General features: G+C 40.4%; 1 protein-coding gene across 5 annotated transcripts in view; it reads right to left on the reverse strand.

Moving 5' to 3' along the window:
- Positions 1-26,498, reverse strand: part of vps13b (vacuolar protein sorting 13 homolog B) — a 266,755-nt gene that overhangs the window by 18,145 nt on the left and 222,112 nt on the right. For 4 of the 5 annotated variants that reach the window (XR_013627420.1, XM_058053559.2, XM_058053556.2 and 1 more), the window contains 10 exons: positions 25,631-25,812; positions 25,177-25,397; positions 23,981-24,112; positions 20,498-20,659; positions 9,405-9,560; positions 9,051-9,317; positions 6,616-6,699; positions 6,294-6,469; positions 3,826-3,996; positions 78-285 (listed from right to left, as the gene is read on the reverse strand). Coding sequence is in view for 4 of the 5 variants with exons in the window: in XM_058053559.2 (XP_057909542.2) it covers positions 78-285; positions 3,826-3,996; positions 6,294-6,469; positions 6,616-6,699; positions 9,051-9,317; positions 9,405-9,560; positions 20,498-20,659; positions 23,981-24,112; positions 25,177-25,397; positions 25,631-25,812 (1,759 nt within the window). In the remaining variant the exon portion in view is untranslated. Of the gene's footprint in view, positions 1-77; positions 286-3,825; positions 3,997-5,161; positions 5,569-6,293; positions 6,470-6,615; positions 6,700-9,050; positions 9,318-9,404; positions 9,561-20,497; positions 20,660-23,980; positions 24,113-25,176; positions 25,398-25,630; positions 25,813-26,498 lie in introns of those variants that run through there. The other variant, XM_058053562.2, reaches the window with a different exon arrangement.

The raw sequence follows: 26,498 nt of genomic DNA on the forward strand, positions 1-26,498 counted from the left end.
CATCAGTAAGCATGCATCATAAATACATCAAATACTGTATGTAACTTGCATAACCCATACTGCAGATGGCACCATACCTTGAAGTTAGGCGGTACAATGACCTTGCCGGCTGGTATCTGCAGTACAATGGTCTCTCCCTCAAAAAGCCACAGGTCCCACTGGGAGTGATTAGCCAACAGGGCCCAGGGTAGCAGCTCCACCAGCAGGGTGCTCAGGCCCAATTTCCAGCACGATAACTTCACTTGCATAGGACTATCCCACTGGGCGAGGGGCTCCAGTGTTGAACTAGAAAGAGAAAAAAAAAACACTGCACTAGAATGCACCCCTGGATTTTACTACTGCGGCTAATGAGCAGCTATACAGAATAAATCAGAAGCAGGCAGACATCCAATCATACAGCAAATTGGACATGAATAATATAATATGCACGGTTTGATCACGAGTGCGTACACTTAGAAGACTGACAATCTTAATGGCTTTTTCTCAACGCTGAGCTAAGCCAGGTGACACGAGTCTGCCGATACTGTGGTAAGCTGGCTTCAATGACACAAGCGTCGTGACTCGGAACTGCAAACCTCCACCCTCTCACATAAACAACAAGGACATACACGCAGACAGAGAGACAAACACACGGCTACCTGTAACGCGGCGCCGATAAACAAATGTCACTGTCACTTTAGTTTGTTAGCAAAACTATTTAAACAAATTATCAAGGGGGAAAGTTCTCCTGTGCGCTATATGTAGGTTTTGTGCACTCCGCTAAGTAAAACGACATGCTGCTAAAGTGGTCATTTAAATGAGTTGTGTATATAAACGAGCAATTTTGCTCCGCTATATATGTTATATATATATGCATTTAAAATACTGACAGCAGTCATAAAAACATAACAAGCATGGCAACGTACACAACTTATGTCTTATGAATTGGAAAAGTGTTGAGAAATTGATAATTTTAACCAAATAAACTCTGCTGGGGGCTGCACAGCGGGCGAGTGGTTAGCCAGGAGATCAGGGTTCAATTCCACCCTCCATCTCTGTGTGGAGTTTGCATGTTTGGGTTTTCTCCGTTTTTTTCCCCACATTCCAAAAACATGCTAGTTTAATTGGCGACTCCAAATTGTCCATAGGTATGAATGTGAGTGTGAATGGTTGTTTGTCTATATGTGCCCTGTGATTGGCTGGCCACCAGTCCAGGGCGTACCCCGCCTCTTGCCCAAGACAGCTGGGATAGGCTCCAGCATAGAAAATGGATGAATGGATTTCTTTAAAACCTAAGCACATAGCCCTGAACATAATGTGTGTGTGTTTGTGAAAATCATCCCAGAGAATTGCAATCCTTATCGCAGGCCTCACAACTAGGAGACCCGAGTTCAATTCCACCCTCGGCCATCTCTGGGTTTTCTCCGGATACTCCGGTTTCCTCCCACATTCCAAAAACATGCTAGGTTAATTGGCGACTCCAAATTGTCCATAGGTATGAATGTGAGTGTGAATGGTTGTTTGTCTATATGTGCCCTGTGATTGGCTGGCCACCAGTCCAGGGTGTACCCGCCCGAAGACAGCTTTGATAGGCTCCAGCACCCCCACGACCCTCGTGAGGAAAAGTGGTAAAAATTAATGAATGAATGACTCTGCTGGAGTGACTTTGCTATGTCAGACGTCTTTCCACTGTGGTTAACCTTTTTGTGTACCATACTGGTGTTCATGCATGTGCAAGGTTAATTGGTGAACTGCAGGAGAGGTCAGCCAATTGTTGGCCTCATAAATCACACACACATAAAGAAACGAAAACAGTCTTGTGACGGAGCGTCGCTTTAACCCTTAGATGCATAAGTGGGTCAAAAATGACCCGTTCAAGTTGTTTTCTTGAAATATCTTCGTAATGAAAAAGTGGTATCATTTCATATTCCAGGTATTCCCCAAAAACATGTTTATGATATCACGCCATTCACATTCCTAACTTTTTTATACATTTTAAGATTTTTTTTTTTGTGTTACTACCCCAACTTTCAATAATTGGGTCAAAAATGACCTGCATGTATTTTCTATGGAATCCAATAGGAACCTTTGATTCTTATCAACTTTGGCTGTCAGGAATAAATTAACTGTAGACTGTATCAGAAGTGTCACCCCTCAGGAAGATTATTCGACACATAAAGTGCTAATACAACAAGTATTATCTTCATATAATATTGTGTATGTGTTTTTCATGACTGTTAGTATTATCAACAAATTAGCCTACTTCATAACTAGTTGACACTAGTTGGCTAATATTACTATATGTATTGTTGGCATTACTCTTTTGTTTCGTCATCCATGCTTTGGCTGGTAGATACACAGCTTGAAATGGTCCTACAGATGCTGGATGATGGAGAGGCAGTAACGGGGTTGGACTCTGAGTCAGAAATGTCTGAAGACCTAGACTTTTGTCCAGGTGGCAAGCCAAGTAGGATCTAAAGATCTTCTGGGTGTGTGATGCACGTATCCCCGATGCGACACACAATGGATCCTCACATTTTCTATTGTTGTACATTGTTGTCGTTTTCTTTTTCAAAGATGTAAAAAAAATGAAAAATTAAGATGTTTCTAACATGTTTCTTCCATGTGCAATATTAAGGGCTCTAAATGCAATATACTAAGTTCTAAGTACTAAGTATTTCCATAATGCCTCATATTAACTCACTAGCAAGATCTCAGTGTATAGACTGGTCATATATCTCATTTAGTTTCATATTATCTACATACTGTAATGTATATATAACTCTGGGAAAAACTGTTCATTTTGTTTATATTGTTTATTTTTCTATATTGTGTATTTTGTACTGCTTAACTGATTCTGTACTCTTGCTGCTGTGCAATACAAATTTCCCCACTGAGGGACGAATAAAGGTATATCTTATCTTATGAAATCATTCTTGTGTGGTCCTAAATATAATACAAGTGAATTGGCATAAAAACGCATTGATTCTAGTATGGGTCATTTTTGACCCACTTATGGAAGAGTGTAGAGTCTAGTCCAGGGGTGGGCAAACTTTTTGACTCGTGGGGCGCGTTGAGTTAACAAAATTGTCCGGGGGGCACCGGAAAATATATTTAACACACACAATATTTTACGCTTATAATTCTATTCTAACATTCTGCATTGTATTAGTTGTCTAATTTATTTGTAAAAGTGTCATACTATCAGCTGTGTGTCCCTTTTTTCAGGAGCACTTTAAACATCAGACCACATCAAATTACGAAATAGAATTTTACATTTTTTTGTGTTTTTTTTTTTTTTAATCCGACTTGCAAGTCATGTTGCCAGCTTGTATGTTAAAAGTTGAAATACTTAGAAAGCAACTGGCGGGCCGGATTCAAACGCTTGGTGGGCTGCATGCGGCCCCCGGGCCGTAGTTTGCCCACCCCTGGTCTAGTCACTCGTGCATCTAAGGGTTAAGACACAGTGCTTCTCTCTTTCTCTCTTTTTCTGGACAAGGGAGTATGCACACTGAGCTTTCATCTGCAGTGCAGCGGTCCTCTCAGCATGCCCATAAACTGTTCCCCATGTCTGGCCACTCTTTTCTCCCATGTGTAGTACATTTAAGGGTACAGTCAATGCTGATTACTAAAATAAAAAGTTACAAACAGTAACGACAACAGGAAAAAAAAAACAGATTTCAGTACCCCGACATTACCAGGCTCATAAAAAACATTTTTTTCTTTGATTTAAAGTACAAATTAAATATGTTAATGCTTGAGTTAAATTATGCTGCTCTCATGTTAGATGAAAAGCAGTACTCTCATAGACAAATAGTACAAAGTACAGAGATACTAAATGTGTACCCATCTGTGTCTTTGGAGACGTAAGGCCACGGTGGCTCGCTGGAAGTCTTTGGACCATAGAAATCAGACAGGATGTTCTCCAGGTTGTTCTCATTTCCATTCTTGTCCACTATCTGTTTGATGAGGCTGGTGGAGATGGGTACAGCGCAATGGGATGCATCTTTATCCTCCCTGAAAAGGAGAACGCAAAGTCATTGTCAGTCCAATCCCCTGATCAACTTTATCAGTTTAAATATGTACCGACAAAACTAAATATGCAATATTGCTTTGCAAGGCATCTTGTTGGGTATTCAAGCATAAAACTGTGCACCATTATAGTTCTTTTCGTCTTACTCTGCAACATTTAAAGTATGCAAATGTTCCAAAGAACCCCAGTGAACACGCTAATGAATCGCATCCATTCTACTATAAAAGGAACTTAGGGTAAGCGACATGATGGAGACAAGGTGTCGACAGGAAGATTTTCATTCCGAACACTTCCTGAGGGGGTTAAACTTGAAGAGGCTTCTGATTGTAAGCCTCATTTTTTCTCATGTGGTTGCCTATATGAGCCGAGCAGGACACGGTGGTTCTGGTTAAGACCTGTCTGTCTCTCTTGTGCTGCACACCACAGCCCTGTCCATTACAGCCCACAACTATGTGTAATTACAGGAAGGAAAGATGAGCCGTTGACCAGTGAACATTCAAAATTGAATCCATCCTTGGGGTTTAAAGGCACATATACGGTATATGTGTATATATATATGTGTGTGTGTAAAGGTACATTCCCACTTGTGGCTTCTGGTGAGTGCATTTATAAGGCTGGAAAGTAACCAAGCATGGATTGAGTCGGGGGGTACAAGAGTGCAGAATGGAAGCGTGTGGTGAGACACGGTTTATGCAGGGGACACTGTGTAAACACAAGGGATATTGTGGTTGCAAACCCCAGAAGAACAAGACCGAGATGCATTCTTTTTTATTGTTTTTCAGGCTTATCTACAACATTAGGAGCTAAATATATTCCCAGTCACTACGGTATTTCTATGTGGTTCTTACAGGGCCAGTGTAATCAAAACAAACTTTGTGACCAGATATCTAAACCAAAAAAAATTCTGTCAGGAGTCAATTACGCTCAGTGTTTACTGTTTATTCAACTCATCAGTAGTTGCTACCATAAAGAATGAAATTCCCTCCATGTATTCCTATAACACGGCAGTTTATGCATGCACAGATGACAAATACGGTAGGAGCAGCTATACATGTGGTAGTCATTTCTCGACTTACACTAACACTAATGTTACTGAAAGTCAAAGCATCTGCCATTTATATATATATATATATATATATATATGCGTGACATGACACATGAGGTACCATAGTGATATATCGACTAATGTTATTGCATCATATAAACTTCAGATGAATTATACATACATGACAATTATTTTACAAGCAAATGTAGATTCATCGCAGAAAAACCTACGACGCTACAAATGTGAGGCCGGCTAATAACTCTCAAACCAACACTGGCACATAGCGCAAACCTAGTAAATAACAGTAGACCACACACACAGAAACAACATGGAAAACATCTACTCAAGATACATACATCTTCTCCAAACACATACACAAATAAAAACCACAGGTAGGTCCAAAAACCTGCTCTCTGTTAGAGTCTCCATCGAAATTAGGGGTAATTACAGTTTGACCTGACATGCTGGAATTGGAGTTGTATTTCTGCTGCCAAGCTGACTTCCTGCATGTCTGAAATAAGGGGAAATTGGCTTACTAAACTCAAAATATGCTATGAGCATTTTTTTTTTTTTTTTAAGTAAGTGGCTCTCCAACTACACAAGATCGAAACATTGCAAGCCAGAGAAAAACCGGCTGTCAGACTGGCTTTTACAACAATAGTCGGACCAAAAATAAAAAGCCATAGCATTTCAGTATGTGGAATCAAACTATGGAATGGATTGAGTAAGACCCTCAAACAATGCACAACGATGAGCCAATTCAAGAAACAATACAAGCAGTTGATGTTTGCTAAATACAAGGATGAAGAGTCTTGAACCAGTCATGATGTGCTATACATATCACTATATTGACACTTACTATGGTACCCATTATGGCATTGGATGGTCATATCACCTCGTACTTTGGTACGAGGTACATTATTAAAAAAAAAAAACACAAAAAAAACCTTAAACTGTATTATGGAAAGCAGGAAGTGAACAAATGTAACAGTTACTGATCGTAAAAGTACCAGACGGAGGGGTAGGATTTAATAAGCTTTGCTTCTTCCTACTCCTTTTGGACATGTGGAACTGTGAACTGATTATGTGATGCATTCAATTGTAATCTGATGCATGTTCAAATGAAATAAAACCATTACCATTACCAAAATGAGAAGGAACATGAAGACTGCTGATAATTTTGTTTGCGATATGGGTTTTATTCATCCTTATTGAGATTTTGTATTTGTTTCTCACCTGGCCTGGAACGTGAGATGGTGGGTAAGGTCTGCCTCGGTGTTGAACAGGGGCTCCTGGTGACCCTTCCCTGGTACCAGCTGGCTCTCTCGTAGTCCTAGGCTCCTCTTCTCTATATGGATGATTATCGGGTCCGGTAAATGGCTCCTCATGACAAACAGTGGACTAAACGCAACCTGAAATAAGACAATTGTATGTTACAAAGATGCATGACATCATATCAGAGGTTATTTATAGATTATAAGGACAAGAAGACTAAAAATGCCATTATAGTATTTAATCTTTCATTACCATATGCAAAAAGTAAATCCAGGACACTCACCACTCTTTGTTGCATATGGGAATTCGGTTCAATAGTGATGAGATTACACCACACGAAGAGTAAAGATCCATCAGAACACGGCACCTTAATAGAAGACCAAAAAAGAATTAGTGGGCCATGTGCCATTTTGGACTTGACTGGGGGATGTGGTGACTTCATTGCTTCCCAAAAGCTGAAAAGAATGGGTTTCATCAAGAACACTTCACTTGTCTTTGTTCCAGACGTCACTGATGGAATGTATGTTTCCTCAGTGATATGTCGTGTTATTGCTGTGTTGCTGCCGGGCAGACGCATGCTTTGATTTTAAATGTGTTCGGTTTATTTATTTATTTATGGCATGCCTGAAAAGCATGAAGACTCATTTTTAATTTTTGCACTGTTTGTGTTTTGTTTACCCATAAATGACACACTTTACTTTACAATGTGTGACAGCAAATGGTGCACATTGGCACAAAATGACATATTTACATCTTATCAAGTACTGTTTTCTTCTAGTATACGGCAACAGTATGCACAATACACATATCTGAAGCAGTCTTGCCATTATTTGGTCCTGCTGTGTCCCATGTGCTGCCCCCACAACAGCAGTAATTCCTGTATTTGCAAGGCCCGTACAAGATGCTGAACTCAAGAGAACCCGCTCCCAGTGCAGGAATAGAAAGATTTAGTCTTTTTTAAAATTAATTTATATTTATTAATTAATTATAATTTAATTAATTATAATTAATTAAATTATAATTCTAATAATAATTTAATTACCTTTAAATAAAATAAAATAAAATACATTTTAGTTTAGTTTAATTATTACTATTTAATAATAAATATTATTATTTATATTTATTATTATTGTTTATTTATTATTATTGTATTATTATTTTATTTTATTATATAAGTATTTATTATCCAGAAAAAGAATGTAGAAAGAGCAGAAAGGGTGTATAAATGAGAAAGAAGAAAGACAGACAGTATGGGAGAGGGGGTTGCTGACTAGAAGATGTCGCTTTGGGCCTTACGATCATTCACACAGGTATTGAAAAAATGATCCATAAATAATAGAAATTAAATGTCTTAATTAAAATACATTACTGTAGATGAACGAACAAGACGATGAGCAGGTTGCCAGAGAATGGAGCTAATAAGCGATTAAAGCGCGTGACAGACGAGGCAGAGGGAAATAGTTAACGGAGAAGAAAAGCGAGATCTAAAGATTCAGCTACTAGACAACTCTCTTATTTGGATCCAACCATCCATATGTGGAATGAATGTCTGATGTGCGGAGAAAAGATAACAGCAGAGTTTGGAGACGAGTCAGCTGGGGGGGGGCAGAAATGCAAGCTGTTAAAAGTACGATGCTCATATAGCAGCAAAAATACAAGCAAAGCCACAAACAAAGGCTTGACAACAAGTAAAACAAAGAATACAAGAAGGAGGAGGAAGTCATCAGCTGGTGTGAAAGTGCTTTCAAAGGATCTCCTCATGCCCGCATATCAGTGAGCGTTTCCTGTTTATGCTTAGCGATACGGAGCATAAACTCTATTATTTACTTCTCAACATCTTTGGCCAACAGACTATGACGGTTTGTTATCAAGTCTTATGCCAGAGTGGCCACCCAAGAGAAGATGATCTGGTCACAGTTGGTGGTCCAGTCACCAGCGACAAATAGGTGTGAGATGAAGATATGGTAATGGTTTTATTATTTCATTTGAACATGCATCAGATTGCAATTGAATGCATCACATAATCAGTTCACAGTTCCACATGTCCAAAAGGAGTAGGAGAAAGCAAAGCTTATTAAATCCTACCCCTCCATCTGGAGGGACATTTGTTCACTTCCTGCTTTCCTAATATAGTTCAAGTTTTTTTTTTTTTTTGTCACGTACCGAAGTACGAGGTGATATGACCATCCAATGACATAATGGGTACCATAGTAAGTGTCAATATAGTGTTCGAATCTCTCAGCTGTGAGGCCTGTGCGCTAACCACTCGTCCACTGTGCAGCCGGTGGTAGAATATATGTGTATTTATCTGGTTGGCATTTTCAAAGGAGGAGCGACACGGTAAGAGCACTTCTGCGATTATATATATAAACCGTCAGAAACGGGTATACAGTAGGGGCTTATTATTGTATAGTACACTTCTACACAGTATCAAACCCTACCCTACCATGGCTAGGGAAATTTAAGAATACACAAGAGTTGCCATATTAACCATAGTTCACTTATTTTTTCCAGTAGTTTTACAATTAAGAATCTTGAAATATTACTTAAATCATTGTTTGTGCAACTAATAAAGGTTTAGTTCTACTTCAAGTGTTTAGAAATCCCAAACTAGTCATGAAAAGGTTTGTTTTTGACCTTAAAGGTACTTTTTCTGAATTCAACCCGGTCATGGTAATCTAATGTGTACTATGGAAAGTACAATATGTCACGGCGTACCTGAACAATAGAGCTGCTGGTGCCCACTTCCTTCCTCTCTAGCTGCACATCCTGGGACCAGTCGTCATCTCCTCTGGCCCTCACACACAGCTCTGTCAGTTCTGCGTCCTCCAGAACGTAGGATGGCAACTTAGCTCCTGCCTCCAGGCACTCGCAGTGTTCTCTGACCACCGTCTGACCGTTAGGGCCGACATAGTGCTGGGCCAGCCGCACTTCAATGTCCTCCGTCAGGTAACTGCATAATATTTGGCGTCCGCAGATTATTACCTGGTAAAGGGAACACATAGAAACATCTTCACTGTATTATAACATCTTTGTTGTATCTTATGTATATTGTATAATTTATTTTTTTACCTGCTTCTGGACACCGTTAAGTTGCTCCACTTTGATAATGAGTGACGCTGTGCGGCCTTTGTCCTCAATGGTCCTGATCAGGGTCCCGACGTTGTCCACATTGAAGGCCTCAGACCAGCGCCAGTTACCCCATCCTTCAATGCAGATGTGCAGCAGCTGCAGCATGGAACAGCGAGGGCGACATACACAAAAACAAGACACAGAGGCACACTTAACATCAGAGGGTAATCGCTTTTTCCTTTATTTATTGCTAAGCATAAGGCACATAAACAACAAGATTCTGTGTTTAGAAGATTTTGCTGCGGAGACAAACACAAAGTTCCTGTTTACCGGTGCAGAAAAGTCCTGCTGCTGCTGTGCAAAAATAGAAGGACGTACACAATAAACTGGATGGAGGAAAACAGCTGATGTGGAAGCTAATTGTGGCGGCGATGAGCGATGGATAGCGGACGGGGTCTGTTCTGCACACGTCTAAATCGGATTCAGATAGTTTGGCTCTCGAGCATGTCGGCCTCATATCCGTCACTTCAAAATGGAGCACACCTCTCTCTGTGTGCCTTGGGGTAAACAAACAGAGGCGGGAGGACAAGAAACAGATGCTGGACAAATTTATTTTCCAACCGTTTTATATAATTCCTTGAACTACGGGTCACAATATGGTAATATCCATGAGGACGGCAACTCCACTCTGAATGCTGCTTTTTTTTGCACTTTGTGAGTAAAGTAATGGTTTTATTTCATTTGAACATGCATCAGATTACAATTGAATGCATCACATAATCAGTTCACAGTTCCACATGTCCAAAAGGAGTAGGAAGAAGCAAAGCTTATTCAATCCTACCCCTCCATCTGGTACTTTTACAATCAGTAACTGTTACATTTGTTCACTTCCTGCTTTCCTAATACAATTTATGTTTTTATTTATTTATTTAATTTTTATTAAATTTTAAATTTATTTTATAATTTTTTATTAGAAAAGTTTTTTTTAAAAAAAAAAACATCAAAGCATCAGATAATGAGGTTTTACAGATTTTTTTCTAACATCAAGTTCTATTAATTCAATGCGAGCCAGACTTCCTTATGTGGGCTGCAGATTGCCTGCACTCAGTCAATGCAAACCTACGAGTGACCAATCACAGCGGAGTGTGTGTACCTAAAGGAGGGTCGGGGATGGAATAAATTAAACACACCGTATGGGGAGAAGGCAGGAAATCCATGGAAACACTGTGGAAAGAGGTGCAGGAATCTAGAATATCTCGGAAGAGTTGTTCGCCGGTTATTGTGTGTAGCTGCTCTATAGGAGTCCATTCAATACAAAATGTAATCTATTAATTTTGCTTTTATTTTGCTCATTATACAATGTCAGTTATTCTTTATTTCTGTATAAGCCATCATCCTTTCTTTTCTATTTTTCTGTGCCTTTAGAAAATGATTGATTTGAACACGTTAACCACAGGAAGTGAACAAAAGAGCGATAAATAGAAGCATGGAAAGAGACAGACAAGAAGAGAAAAAGAGAAAGAAGAGAAAAAGAGAGAAGGGAGAGAGACAAACATGAGGTGGATGTCTGGCTTCACTATATCGTCCCAGAGGAGAAGCAACCAGACTAAAACACCAAGGAGTCTTTTTGAAGTATTTTTAAAGATTTACACATCGCTTTAATGTGCTGAACTTTTAGCCAGTCTTTTTTTTTTTTAAAAGAAAAACAAATTTCTTCTCAGGTCAGAGAGCATGGGGGAGCCCTGGTCAAGACCTTCTATGTTTCTCCCCACCGCACTGGTTCCTCACTGTTTGAAGGCAGATTTCTTTACAATAACATTCTTAATCAAAGCCTGAATTCACTTTCTTTGAGACCGTTTCTCCTTCCTGTCGGCTGAATATAAGTGACATAATTTCTTAGATCTCCTTGATCACAAGGAACGTGGCAAAGTGGTGTAAACAACCAGGTGATGGAGGTGAAGATAAAGCCTCAGGGTGGAGAACTACTATGTAATTCTTTAAAGAAGCCTGCACGTTATAATAAAGGACCCTTAGATGAAATGGAGTCGACTTAAAGCCTGTATTAGTATTAGTTTCAGTCTCAGGGAGTCGTGAAGAAGTACCGGACTGAAGTTAATTATAGTCCAAATATTTTAGTAGTACTGTACACTTACTGGAAGCCCGAGCTGTGCCTCAGCACCATCTGTGAGGACTGCTTTAGTATTTCAACACTTTTTCTCTTCTTTAACCTCGCCATCCCTCCCCTCCTCTCTGTGCCTCAACTTGACCTTTGAGACAGACGTCATAATAAGAGCGTGTACTCTTAACTTCAAACACAAAGTGCGTTTTTTGTTGTAAGTCATCACTGCTTTGACTGCGAGCAATGAAAAACAAGAAAACGCCAATAACATAAACACATCGGACACGTAAGACAACAAGAATTAAAAATACAAAGCTGTTTTGCCTCTTTCTGACTTATACAACTTTTGTGACAGAGTAAAAAAAAAAAAAAAAAAAAAAAAGTTAGCGGACCACATGTGGTGGCTTTAGGCCCAAGGATTAGACCGGCCCTTGCACTCACATCCAATTTATTCTACCAAGAGAAAACATTATGGACTGTGAGGAGGCTTTTATTATAGGTTGTAATTGTTGTGTTCTCTGTGTGGAGTTTGCATGTTCTCCCCGTGCATGCATGTTTTTTTTTTTCCGGGGACTCCGGTTTCCTCCGGAATGTGAGTGTGAATGGTTGTTTGTCTATATGTGCCCTGTGATTGGCTGGCGACCAGTCCAGAGTGTACCCCGCCTCTTGTCCGAAGACAGCTGGGATAGGCTCCAGCACCCCCGCCACCCTCGTGAGGAAAAGCGGTAGAAAATGAACGAATGAGTGAATGTTTAGTTTTTGTTTCTGAAAACATTAAAGTTGTAAGTGGGCTGCACGGTGTTCGAGTGGTTAGCGCGCAGACCTCACACGAAGGAGACCTGAGTTCAATTCCACCCTCGGCCATCTCTATGTGGAGTTTGCATGTTCTCCCCGTGCACGCGTGGGTTTTCTCCGGGTACTCCGGTTTCCTCCCACATTCCAAAAACATGCTAGGTTAATTAGCGACTCCAAATTGTCCATAGGTATGAATGTGAGTGTGAATGGTTGTTTGTCTATATGTGCCCTGTGATTGGCTGGCGACCAGTCCAGGGTGTATCCCGCCTGTCGCATGAAGACAGCTGGGATAGGCTCCAGCACCCCCTGCGACCCTCGTGAGGATAAGCGGCAAAAAATGAATAAATAAATGAATGAATTGTTGTGTTATTGTCATATAGAAATTATAAAATACATCTTGAATAAAAGTTTGGTCTTTTCCTGGTTCATTATTTAAACTTGAATATTGGGAGGGGGCGGGGGGCAGAAAACATGAATATCATGGTTTTATTGAGTGGCTCTAATATGAACTGTAATGAAATCCTATCAACTATCATCATCTCAGTTTATTGCGTTTAAAGTCTGTATGTGTCATTTTTTTACCTTATATAACAAATACCTTAGTACTTACAGTTTGTTGAAAGAAGAACACATGATGACCTTTTCAACCAAAATATGTAAGGGTCAAATTAGTGATAAAAGTTGACTCAGACACAAGTGGGACCATACACAGCATCATCACATTGTTATTACATGACCCAGCTTTTGTGGTTGCTATGGAAGATAAATGCATAACCCAAACATGGAACTGACATATTCAGAAATGCTGCAAACTTCTGAGAAGCACCCGCCTCAAATGGTAATAATAACCCATGAGTCAATCAAACAAGCAGATTCTTTCATAGGTCACTGTCACATCTAGTGCCAATGTTGTTTAATTTTATCCCGGGATAAAATTATTAGCGACAAGGATTACTGGAAAAGGCGGTCAGTTTTTACTCAGTCAAAGCGGTGATGATCTACTTTGCGGTAAACAGACAGCCACTACCTCATTTGGTTTGCAAGTGCTCACATATCCCATAGATACCGAGGGCGGCAACACTAATGAAACAAGGCCAAAAATACAAAAACAAACTACTGTCTAGACACAAACTTACACAATGCACGCACAGTACTGACCACTGGGATTGCTATCCACTGCTTGGCCCTTCATAGTCATGTACTTCACACTGATCACATGACAAACTGTCAACAGCAAATGTCATTTTAGTCTTTCTTTAGAACATTAACTTCTTGTTTGTGACCACGATTGACTGCAGCTGTTAGTGCCTCTTTGGCAGCATAGAATGATGTCAGCGGAAGGGCCAATACTCCCAAACAATGGGAAAGTCCGAGGAACTTGAAGATGATCAAGGTGAAAGACATTTGGCCAAGTATTTATATGAGTACATATACATATATTTGAACCTGTACGTATACTTTTGAACTTGTGTAAATTTGAGTTCTTGTTTAGTTTTTGTTTTTGAAAATATTAAAGTTGTAAGTGGGCTGCACGGTGTTCGAGTGGTTAGCGCGCAGACCTCACAGCTAAGAGACCCGAGTTCAATTATATTATGTGCCCTGTGATTGGCTGGCCACCAGTCCAGGGTGTATCCCGCCTCTTGTCCGAAGACAGCTGGGATAGGCTCCAGCATACACCCGCCTCTTGTCCGAAGACAGCTGGGATAGGCTCCAGCACCCCTGCAACCCTCCTGAGGATAAGCGGAAATAAATTAATGAATGAATGTTTAGTATTTGTTTTTGAAAACATTAAAGTTGTAAGTAGGCTGCACGACAGTCGAGTGGTTAGCGCGCAGACCTCACAGCTAAGAGACCCGAGTTCAATTCCACCCTCGGCCATCTCTGTGTGGAGTTTGCGTGTTCTCCCCGTGCATGCGTGGGTTTCCTCGGATAATCCGGTTTCCTCCCACATTCCAAAAACATGCTAGGTTAATTGGCGACTCCAAATTGTCCATAGGTATGAATGTGAGTGTGAATGGTTGTTTGTCTACATGTGCCCTGTGATTGGCTGGCGACCAGTCCAGGGTGTACCCCGCCTCTTGTCCGAAGACAGCTGGGATAGGCTCCAGCACCCCTGCGACCCTCATGAGGATAAGCAGAAGAAAATGAATGAATGAATGAAAAGTTGTAAGTCACTACAACCTCGAAAAAAATGTCTCAAATGCCCAAATCATTCTTGTGATGACTGTAAGTAAACTTCTAACCATAACCGTACTGTGTGTACCGGTAATTATAAACAAAATATGAAGCAACATCCCCTCTATTGTAAATCCATGTCAATAATAGTCACACTGTTGTCTGTTTCTGATTTGATGTATTTTCATTTTCGGTGACTTTTGTTGTGCCAATTTGCAATCGTGCTTCGGCGTTTTCAGTGTTGCTGTCGCTTTTGAAGTATGATGAGCTTTCTTGGCCGCAGTAATATCCACTTACTGACTACATTGAACAACAAGAGAGGCCACTATGGCAATATCAATCAAAGGAGGGACAGGTCACAGCGATCTAATGTGCTGTCCGTGGTGCTGAACCAAAGAATAACCCAAAGGTCCACAATGTTCACCAGCATCCTCATAGTGGGGTCACAATTGAACAGTAGGCCAATTAGACTAATTTGTATTTATCTTGGCTCATTTAACTCTACTTATCTGTCAGAAAATGTCAGAAAAAATAAAATAATAAAAATCAAACAAAACCAGCAGTCAACCAGCAACACATACAAATCCTCTAAACCTACGTGACCGTGTTTAAAAAGTAACGACAAGGCTGCTAAAAGAAAAGATATGAGTTAATTCAAATCAAAAGACATCAGTCACAGTGAGAGACATTATTGTGATGCTGACATCATAGCACGCTTTCATTTGCTGAGCTGGCAAGACATATCTTTAGTCACAGAATCATTAACAGGACTTTTGTCATGTGGAGTTTGACCAGAAACGGTTCTGCTTCCCAAACACGCTTACGATTCTTTGTTGTCCATTCAAGGCCAAGGATTTGGCAAGAAGAATAAATATTTTGATCCTTTCATTGTAAAAAAAAAATGCTAACACATTGACATGTTTAAAAAATTACCAAGCACAAAAACCCCAGCTCCTCAAAGTTCAACGCTCATCAACGTGAATTATTGAATTATTACACTGCGTCTAAGAGATAGGAAACTTTTGGTGGGCCAAACGCCACAGGGTTGAATTACTTCAACATATAAACATATATACACTTATGAAGAACCGTGACAGAACAATGGCCCATCTGATACACACCGTGGAGTCATAACACAATCTCACAGCAAATCAGAGGGAGAAAAACAACCCTCCCATGTAAATATTGGACTGGTAGAACGTGATGAGAGGGACTTCGGAGGACTGAGATAGAAAAGAAAAAGGGGGTGGCAAATACAAGAAACTGCCAGTCCTCATTGTATTGAATTGAATGAAGTCTTGGCTGTAGAATTTGTGGTCAGAATCTAACGAATAAAGTGCATTGCGGTTTAAAAGATTGGTTGCACAAAGGAAAATATGTCTCTTAAATGCAAACAATTTTTTATTTTCTGACATTTTAAAGACATTTATCCTAACCATTTATTCATTTTTTTTACAAATAAATGTGCCTTACAGTATGCCGTAGTATTGTGTAAACAATTGATGTGAGAGTTGTGTGATCCAAGATGGCTGAATAAACAAGCAATGCTGAGGTAGGCCGAATTTTTGTGTAAAAGTGTACATTTTTATGGTGAAAACCGATCCATACAAAAACTGGTGTGTTCAAAAACCGCGGCTCAGCTGTATTATGTACATGTTGTAGGGTTAAAAGACAGCAATGTTCTATTTATGTCAAAACAGTTAATCCCACCTGGAAGCTGCCCAGTAAAACCACTTCTAATCCTTGGGCCAAAGCAGCAGCAGCTACACTACAGTAGAGCGGTTTGGGGTTAAGGGCCTTTACTCAAAGAAACCTACAAGCTCTGACTTCTCCCACGTAGGTTTATAAGGTCAGTCTGGGAATTAAACCAACGACCACTATTGCTCAATCGCTCTAAATATGAAACATAGGCTTTTGCGCCGCAATCACTATAACGAGTCAACCATAGAAGCCCTTTTGCTGGAGCAAATGACTCCTTATTCAAATTCTGATGATTCCTTGTCGGCCCTTAAAAGTCCAAAATCCCGAGGGCTTTTTACACCCCTCTCCTGACTTAACCGCAAGAACCACAAGGATTTCCATCAGCTAGGCTGTTTCCTGTACTGAGTAGCCAGATATTTCAAATATCCACACCACACGGCAGTCTTGAAAAACAACAGGGTGGGGTGAGAAGAATTGATGTTATGTGCTTATAAATATAAAAAATATGTGTAGCAGGACACAATGATGACTTTTTAATGGATGTTGTTAATCACTTTTTCAATTCACCTCAATGCAGATGGCTCATAGTGTATGATACAACATAGTATAAATATACAGTACATTGTCTTGGCTGCTAAATGCTTGGAGTGTGAAGGTATGCATGGCTTGACGGTCTCCAGGCTGTAGGAAACATTTTATCACATTGTGTAGGTGTGAGTAAGGATTTGATTCAGGGTCAAGTGATAGTCGGCCTTAAGAACATGACTGCTAACGTATGGCTAGGATTGGCAGAAGAAGCAGGGGGTAAAAGAAAAAAAAAAACAACAAAAAACACAAGAGCCTTGAGTAGGATCGTGACCTGAGTGGAGTTTCATGTTTCACTGAGAAAACAGTTTGCTTGAGCCTTTCTTGAGAGAGGAGTGACAGACATTCAAAGGTATGTCAACATCATTGGAAGGGTTCTCTGGTTCGACTGCTTTGAATCATATGCCTCCTTTACACACGTGCATGAACATGCATGCAAGTACAAAGAGTTAGACTGTTCATTCCTGGGAATTTATCTTCTTATTCTTTATAACTGCATCTATGAAGTACCAGCAGGTGTGGTAAATAGTTCAATTTTTGCACTGCTGAGTATCGTCTCAGCATTTCTAAAGCTTTGGGACTCCAGCAAACCACAGTGAGAGCCGCTATTCACAAATGGCAAAAACATGGAACAGTGATGAACCTTCCCAGGAGTGGCTAGCCAACACAAATCACCCCAGGAGCACAGCAAAGACTAATCCAAGAAGTTCAAGAACATCCACAAAAACTTCATGAACATAAGAATTCAGTTTCAAGACAAAAACCACAACTGAACAAAAACAAAAAATACAATAATAGTCTGACAAGACAAAAGTTAAACTTTGTGTCTCATTACATCTGGCGTAAAATTAACACAAAAAGAACAACACACCAACAGCAAAATATGGTGGTGGTAGCATGATGGTCTGAGGCTGTTTTGCTGCATCAGTACCTGGAAGACTGTGATAAATGAAACAATGGATTCTGCTGTCTACCAAAAAAATCCTGAAGAAGAATCTATTTGTTGAAACCAACTTACAAGGGGGGACAAACACTTTTACCACAATACTCTCTATATTATTATTATATTATTATTATCCATCCAGGCATACACTGTATTCTTCTGCACGGCATGTAGCACACACTGCATTCTTATGCTGTACACAGGACGTATCCTTCCGCTGGCGAGCGCTATAACCGGGATTCAAGTGAGTTGTGTTTAAGGACCATATGTTCATTTTAATTCATTTATGGGAATCTCATAACATAAAACTTTATTAACCGAGGCCCACCTGTACCGCTCGATCATAACAGATCTCTGTACTCTCTCTACTAATTAAATTCTGGACTTTTCTGGATGCATTTGAATTTGTACGCATTTTCGTAGGTCAATCATATATCTAATAAGTTATCTGCAGATCTGGAGAGAGCGAGAGAGAGAAAGAATGGGGACATATTTTACTGCACACAATTAAAGCTTGTGTGCCTGTGGGACCGGTCAGCTGGGACACAGACATCATACCACAGCCATGAGGACAGGCTGATGTCTTCAAGCCTCAAGCGCAGTGAAAATGTCCATAAAGAAATGGGAATGTGACACGGACATTATTGTTTTTATGGATAAAACTGGAAGTATGTGTTTGTTTCTTTGCGAGAAAAACACAATATATTGGTAAAAGCTTTATGATACTTGTACTGTATGAATTAAGTAACGGCATCATGACTTCATTCTAGTGGTGAAATACAAAATATGAGGAAATGAGTGTTTATCTGTTGCTTGAAGTGGAATACTAAATGATGAGAAGGGGGTATGTGATGGGCTCAAGCAAAAATAACGCAATCACTGATTCGGGAAATGATGTGCAAGAGCAACAACATACCTATGAGCAACTATTAAAACAATTCTTTTATCAGTTGTGTTATTTGTGTAACCCTTGAAAGTAATTACGTGTGCGTGCTGAGGCAGACATATTGCCACACATTTATCATAAGGCTTAATAAGTTAGCTGATTGTTTTGGCCAAGTCGCACTCGTTACTTATTTATCTACTTTCACAAATCATGCTCATCTTGAGAACACATTTAATATACTGTATCACAAACACATGATAAGATAATATATGACACAAGCGCATCATTCATAATGACATTTGGCTCCGTCTGTCAATGTTTGTGGACACATCCTGAAGATACAGAGGTCATTTTGACTCATTTCAGACATTGAAGATTGCAACTTCCCGTGTGTGTGTGTGTGTGTGTGTGTGTGTGTGTGTATCTGTACGTTGGAGAGGCTGAAGTAAGAGCACAGATTAACCGCAGTCAATGATTAATACAACTTGACTTACTGCAAAGTAATTACGGCCATGTCTTTTCTCAGGTTTGACTTTCTCACACTTGTCATTGAGTACATGGGTTCTTGAAACGTGTTTAATGACGACACATGCGTGCGCCTCAAACGGCCGACCAACCCACCGCTAACCTCAAAACCACAAAGGGTTAAATATAATCAATCTCCTTTACCAGCACTGTCACGCCACTAGAAACAGTCAAATAACACTTTTTTTTTTTTTCCACCAAGCAGCATGATTGTGTTCTGTTTTGGATTGTGTGCACATTTTCCCATTTTTTTTAAAATAAAAATAAAAATAAAAATAAAAATAAAAATAAAAATAAAAATAAAAATAAAAATAAAAATAAAAATAAAAATAAAAATAAAAATAAAAACATTTTATTTATCTTGTGAACCAGGCTACCTTGTCAATGGAAAATATGAATTTGCATTCAACACAGGGAAGAAATGAAAAGGACCAAAAATGTTGCCTTTTGTGGTAGAACCAATTCAGATCAGGAGATTAAAGAAATTGCACCACTCTGTGGAAACATCATCATGAAAAATCATTTTGATTTTCTGATTATTATGTGTCTTTTAGATACTTTGTTACATTGGTTTTCATCATTAATTCCTTCCAAAAAGATCTTTTTGCCATTTCAATTTAATATGAAGGGCTACACGGTGGTCGAGTGGTTAGCGCGCAGACCTCACAGCTAGGAGACCTAGCTCAATTTGATTCCACCCTCGATTGGCTGGCGACCAGTCCAGGGTGTACCCCGCCTCTCGCCCGAAAACAACTGGGATAGGCTCCAGCACCCCCGCAACTCTCATGAGGTGGTGAGTGGTTTGCGCGCAGACGTCACAGCTAGGAAACCCAAGTTCAATACCACCCTCGGCCATCTCTGTGTGGAGTTTGCATGTTCTCCCCCGCGTGGGTTTTCTCCAAACATGCTAGGTTAATTGTCCATAGGTATGAATGTGAGTGTGAATGGTTGTTTGTCTATATGTGCCCTGTGATTGGCTGGCGACCACTCCAGGGTGTACCCCGCCTCTCGCCCGAAGACAGCTGGGATAGACTCCAGCACCCCCTGCCACCCTCGTGAGGAAAAGCGGTAAAAAAATGAATGAATTAATTTAATATGAAAGCAGAAAAAAAATGTCCATTTGTCCCATAATCTATCAAAAAAAATAAAATGTTCATTCCTTACATCATTAATACACCTAAATCATAATGACACTGATTGTACTAATCGTGTGCTCTACTGTCATCCAAAATCATGAGGTGGGTGTTGACATGGAGTCTACGTCCATACTTTAACAAACCATACCGAGCCATAAAGCTTTGGGCTGTCAGGTACTTCCCAGTCGTTCCGCGATGTGTGTGTGTGTGTGTGTGTGTGTGTGTTACCTGGGGAGATTTGTGAGATCTCCAGCTGTACTGGTGGCTGTGGAGGCTGGCCAGGAGCACATTCTCATCTGTATCCACCTGGCCGAAGCGCAGAGTCTCCTGGGTATCATTACAGATGACATAGTGGCTGTAAACTAGTTCCTCGGCCTCTGGGTTTCCATTCTGTGAATAAACAGTAGGAGCTACGGTCAGATGGATTCATTAATTAAAAAGGTGACAGAAGCTAAAACGCTCTAAGACGTCTTATGCGTGTTATTGTGAGCCGTGTGTGAGAACATCTCCAACAATGCCATGGCGTGTACGTGTTCCTGATCTAAAAAGTGTCGATCCTGCCAGGTCAGCTGCGAGCCAGTAGGAGATTGAGGTGATATCATCTGTGGGAGCAAGACAACCTCAGTAGGGGGGTGAAACAAATCACAGCCTGTCAGCTAACCAGGCTGGAGCCGCCTCAGCTGAACTTCAAGTACATTTTCGGTTCTTCTCTTCAGGAACTTTTTGCACATCTGGCCAAATGAGCAACAAGTTTTTTCCTTTATACTTAAACTTTTCCTTTCTCGGTAAGTTTTAGGTCACCGTTATATGGCTGTAAAAATATTTCTCAAAGGTCAAGGAATTGCAACTAACAGCTTTATTATGTGCACCTGTCTTTTGTATTATCTTTATGCATAGAATATAGAGTTACACAAAGTGGAAGCATCATAATATTCAACTATTAGTTCTTAGTCTGATCCATTTTCCATGGATAAAATGGGAAAATCATACTGAAATTGTGTCACACATGGATGCCGTGCACTCATACATCACTTTCATGAAAGAAAACAGACCTCCAGGGTAAACTAATGTGCACAATTTATCATTTTATTTGAACTCCTTCCAAAGTGTCTTGGGCCCTGATGGGATATCTCACTCTCTTGCACACCCCTCCGCACCCCCCCCCCCTGCCTTTTGAGGTACATCCATCTGTATTTCAAACAGCTTCTTCACTGCTACCCAACTGCTCCAAAAAAGACAGACCCAATTCTGCTGTATACTTTTAAAACGGCACACGGGTTGTTATAAGACCCTAGCAATAAAAGCTCAAAGTTTGACTGCTGAACACGTTTAAGGCCTCGATATTGTTGAGGTTATTGAAAACGGATGCGGAAGTTTAAACCATTGCACTTGACAATGGATGACGACTGATATGCAAATAAAAGTAAAGCAAAAGAGAGGTAAAAAAAAAACAGGGGGTAAATAGAAATAAGACAGCTGCTACGGTTTCAAATCCACTTCCCAGTTTTACAGTGGAACAGTATCTATGCTCCCCACCGCCATTTACAAACTTCCTGCTGCCCATTGTAAGATGCCATCGCTAATCCCGCTGTTTGATGGTATCGTCTTTCTGCTCCAGTTCATGAGGCAACATGATAGGCGCGTCCACATCACAAACACAAGAGTCCACGTCATTATGCTTTTTATTCAAGGACTTTAACGCGTCTAAATATTAGGAAATAACAATATTTGAAAAGAAAACATCTTAGTTGTTAAAGAGCACATGGTGAAACGTTGAAACATCAGGAATCCAAGTATCGATTTCACTAATCCACCCAGATACTGTTTCATCAGTACCAGGAGTACGTACAAAAGGGGCACATACAAGTATGCCCATAAAATGTCTGGAATACAAATTGTAAATTATGATACCCCTAAAAAAAATACATACTTTCTTTGCTTTGAAAGTCAATTGTGTGTGTGTATTTTCTAAAACTACTCATGTATGCAAAAGACGAAAAAAAAAAAACTTTTCTCACACGCATATACAACAGTTTGTGAAGATTTTGTGAGAAAATACACAGTGCCAGCACTCTGGGCCTTTGTGTGGCTTTCCGCCAAAACCACTTCCACAGGGTTTAGGGGGCTGAGGGAGAGAGCAAGTTGAAGAAATGAAAATGGAGGTATGGAGCTTGAGGTTTAAATATAGGGGGTCTGAGGTCGTCAAAATATGGGCCAGATGAAGTTGACGGACATGAACCATGATAAAAAAAATATTTGCAACAAAAACTGCACTGAAGTTTAGCAGAATGCGGTACTTTCTATCTGACGTTTTATTGCCGTGCATCTGGAAGTGGTACGGCTGTTCTGGTCATGGTGGTGGTGGTATGACCACCATGCGTTGTTAGCTTTAACTTGTGTGGTAGTTGAGGAATCCTCTCTCCATGGTTCAGTGGTGACCCTTAAGGCCACATCACAACATGCCCGCATGCCAGCCTTGACACCAAGAACCATGAAAATCACTAAAATGATTAAACATGTAAAGATACGTCCTTCTGTTGTGGCGGGACCAGCCAGGCCTGTTAACATTTCCAACTGTTTCTGATTAGGTTTTCAATAAAGATCACGTTTTATGACGTATAGACTACGTGTGTCTGTGTTTGTCTTATGTTTGGGTTGTTTAAAAAAAAAAAAAATACCCATGTTGTGTGATTGGCCTCTCTTTACCCCCGTCTCCAAAACTACCAAATCCACATGCAGCACATTTACCTCATAATTACAGCGTGTTTCCCCCTTAAGCAAAGTGGTTGAGGTAGTTATGTAGGGGTTCCGAGGTTGCTGCTGTTTAGTCCAATCAAAACAATACAGAAACTCAATAACTCCATGAACTAATCCGCAGGGAATAGCCGAAAAATCCCTGTGGGAGACAAAATGACCTAGTAGTCATGCTTGGCAAGTTAGGTAAAGCCCATCATGAATATCAACATGTCCAAAACACTACTTCAGAACTGCTCTATGAGCTTTCATTACAGCCGGTTATTTATGGCTAAATTAACTCGCAGAAAGGAGCAATCATAACCTTGCACCAATGAGGTAAATGATCTAATATGAGCCATCATCCAACAGGGCTGATGGTGTAAAAAACTAAATCTTCTGGCTGAACAATGAATTTAAAATATGTTTCTATGTATTTGATTTGATCACAGCTGTTTCTGTATTAAAAAAAAAAAAAAAAAAGAAAACATAGCTATTATTTCTCCAAGTACAACCGTGAGCATACTTCATATCTCCAGGGGCCGGTATAATGAGGCAGTACAGCTGAGCAGAGCCATGCAAAGCCAGAATGCCCCAAGTGGCTTAACATGTGTGGTGGACAAGAGGGTGGAGGACCCGGGCCAGAAAAAGTCTTGGCAGGTGTCATCAATTTTACAATATTTTCTTCAGCCGAAATTCAAACATGGCTACCAGAGGCAGGGGTGAACGTTTAGAAAAGAGACTAGATGAGGGACCGATGTGTTTAAGTCCTACAATGCACACACTACAGTCTAAGTCTAAGTCCACATTCACAACAAACTAGGTTACGCTTACATTAACGGAGCGATAAGATGCGATAGTAAGGTGAAACCTCAACCATTGACTAAAAAACTATTTCACCACGCACGTTTTGGGATTACCTTCCGCAAACTGGCTCGGTCATGTGTTAGATGTTTCAATGTCAGATGATTTTATTACCTGTTGCCAGCTTTGAAGAGCGGTGTCCAAAGTGTGGATGGCGTACTGACTGATTGTGGCAAACATCGGATCCACAAACACGTTTGCATCCCAAACGCTGCTTTGGGGACAGCGGGTGGCTGTGGCCTGGCCCTGAAATGCATCATATTAAGAAACATGAAGTTAGAGCTCTCGAATAATGCACACAAGTTAATTAGATTGCACTTAAATTAGAAATATATAGTTGCAGATTCAATTGATGGCTTTATATTTTCCCATACATTCAGTAATAATTAGAGAGTCATTTATTTTCCTTTGGAGTGACAATTTCAATAGTTTGAAAAAAATGGTAGAATAGATTGAAATAAAAAATTATTTCATTCATTTTCTACTGCTTATCCTCACGAGGATTGCTGGAGCCAATCCCAGCTGTCTTCGGTCGAGAGGCGGGGCACACCCTGGACTGGTCGCCAGCCAATCACAGGGCACATATAGACAAACAACCATTCACACTCACATTCATACCTATGGACAATTTGGAGTCGCTAATTAACCTAGCATGTTTTTGGAATGTGGGAGGAAACTGGAGTACCCGGAGAAAACCCGTGCATGCACGGGGAGAACATGCAAACTCCACACAGAGATGGCTGAGGGTGGAATTGAACTTGTGTCTCTAGCTGTGTGGCCTGCGCACCAACCACCCCTCACCATGCAGCCCACTTACAACTTTATTCATTCATTTTCTACCGCTTATCCTCGCGAGGGTCACAGAGGGTGCTGGAGCCTATCCCAGCTGTCTTTGGGCGAGAGGCGGGGTACACCCTGGACTGGTTTGCAGCCAATCACAGGGCACATAAAGTCAAACAACCATTCACACTCACATTCATACCTATGGCAATTTGGGGAGAACATGCAAACTCCACACAGAGATGGCTGAGGGTGGAATTGAACTTGTGTCTGCAAGCTGCGAGGCCTGCGCGCTAACCACTCGCTCACCGTGCAGCCTTATAATAAAAAATAATGAACGAAAAGAAAGCAGTGACTCTAATGTGCTCCCAGGGATGCAATGATTATTATTACATATTACATATGACATATTACACTTATTTAAGAGAATACAAAGGACAAAATGTTGGAGATGTCCCGCTGAGACCACATTTGTTGCACCTCTACAACCAGAAGGGATGCTCCAGCTTTAATATTCTGGACTGGATTACCTGGATTACACAAGGCTGCAGAACCTGCATGTGTGTTAGGTTCCGATACTGCAGCAGTTTGCAGTCCAGCTGGGTGGAAAAGTTGAACTCCTGACAATGACGTGGTCCATTGGTCCACTGCCGCAAGAAGATCTGTGGCTCCCCACCACCAATGACCATGAACTCCTGTTTCTGGGGTATCTTCCTATCTGGCAGGAAGGGCCGCAGCTTTTGCGATGGAGCTGTGAGAAGAGAGACATTTTAGTGGCATTTGTATTTAAAGCATAACTGGGCAAATTTAGTCTATATATAAGCAGTTTAAGCAATTTAATGTTGGTTATAAAAATCATGAAAAGCTAGCATGGTCCCCCTTAAAACAGAAAAGGGAAGATTAGCGATTTAACTTGTAAATAAAAATGATGTACAAACCAAACAAAATAATACCGTAATAGGATTCAGTACAATGAGTCCTTACCTGTTCCTAGTTGTTCTAGGTGGTGGCAGAGGTGAACTTGGATCTGCGCGAGTTGCAGGGACACACCCAGCGAAGGCACATACCACGGGGCAAAGCAGGAGTCAACACGGGTACACACTGCGAGGGCCATGGGGGATACCAGCTGATCACATGGCAGCTGGGAGCCAGACTCGCTATCGGAACTGGGGGCAAAGAAGAGAAGCAACTCAGCTGAGATGATAACTACATTTCTAAATTTCATCCATCCATGTTGTGTACCGCTTATCCTAATGACAGTGGCGGGAATGCTGGTACACCCTGGACTGGTGGCCAGCCAATCACAGGGCACATATAGACAAACAACCATTCACACTCACATTCATAACTATGGACAATTTGGAGTCGCCAATTAACCGCACCGGGAGAACATGCAAACTCCACACAGACATGCCCGAGCGGGGAATCAAACCCGGGTCTCCTAGCTGTGTGGCCTGCACACTAATCACTCACCCACACTTGGAAATTTTGCACATATCAAACTGGTCTGATTGTTCTGTACTACATGGTTCCGCAAAATGAAGTGTCCAAACAAAGCACCCTTTGCTTTGCTGACTGATTTTTTATTGAATGGCTGCTAAATAAAATCAACAGTTTTCTGAATGTAAAACTTATTTTATGTTCTTTTATTATGTTATTTTCTATATATATAAAAAATAAAATATAAACATTTTTTAAATATTTTTAAAATAATTTTTATTATATTTTTTATTATATATTATTATATATTATATATATATTTTTCGATCTCCATGGGAAAACAAAATTGCTTGTTTTCGTCCGACCTTTTATAAAAGACTGAGTTGAGGTCCACCATCGCTGCTAAATAAAA

This window comes from Doryrhamphus excisus, linkage group LG5 (assembly GCF_037039965.1).
Source record: "Doryrhamphus excisus strain RoL-2023G ecotype Guam linkage group LG5, RoL_Dexc_Guam_v1.1, whole genome shotgun sequence".
In the NCBI taxonomy this organism is placed as follows: Eukaryota; Metazoa; Chordata; class Actinopteri; order Syngnathiformes; family Syngnathidae; genus Doryrhamphus; species Doryrhamphus excisus.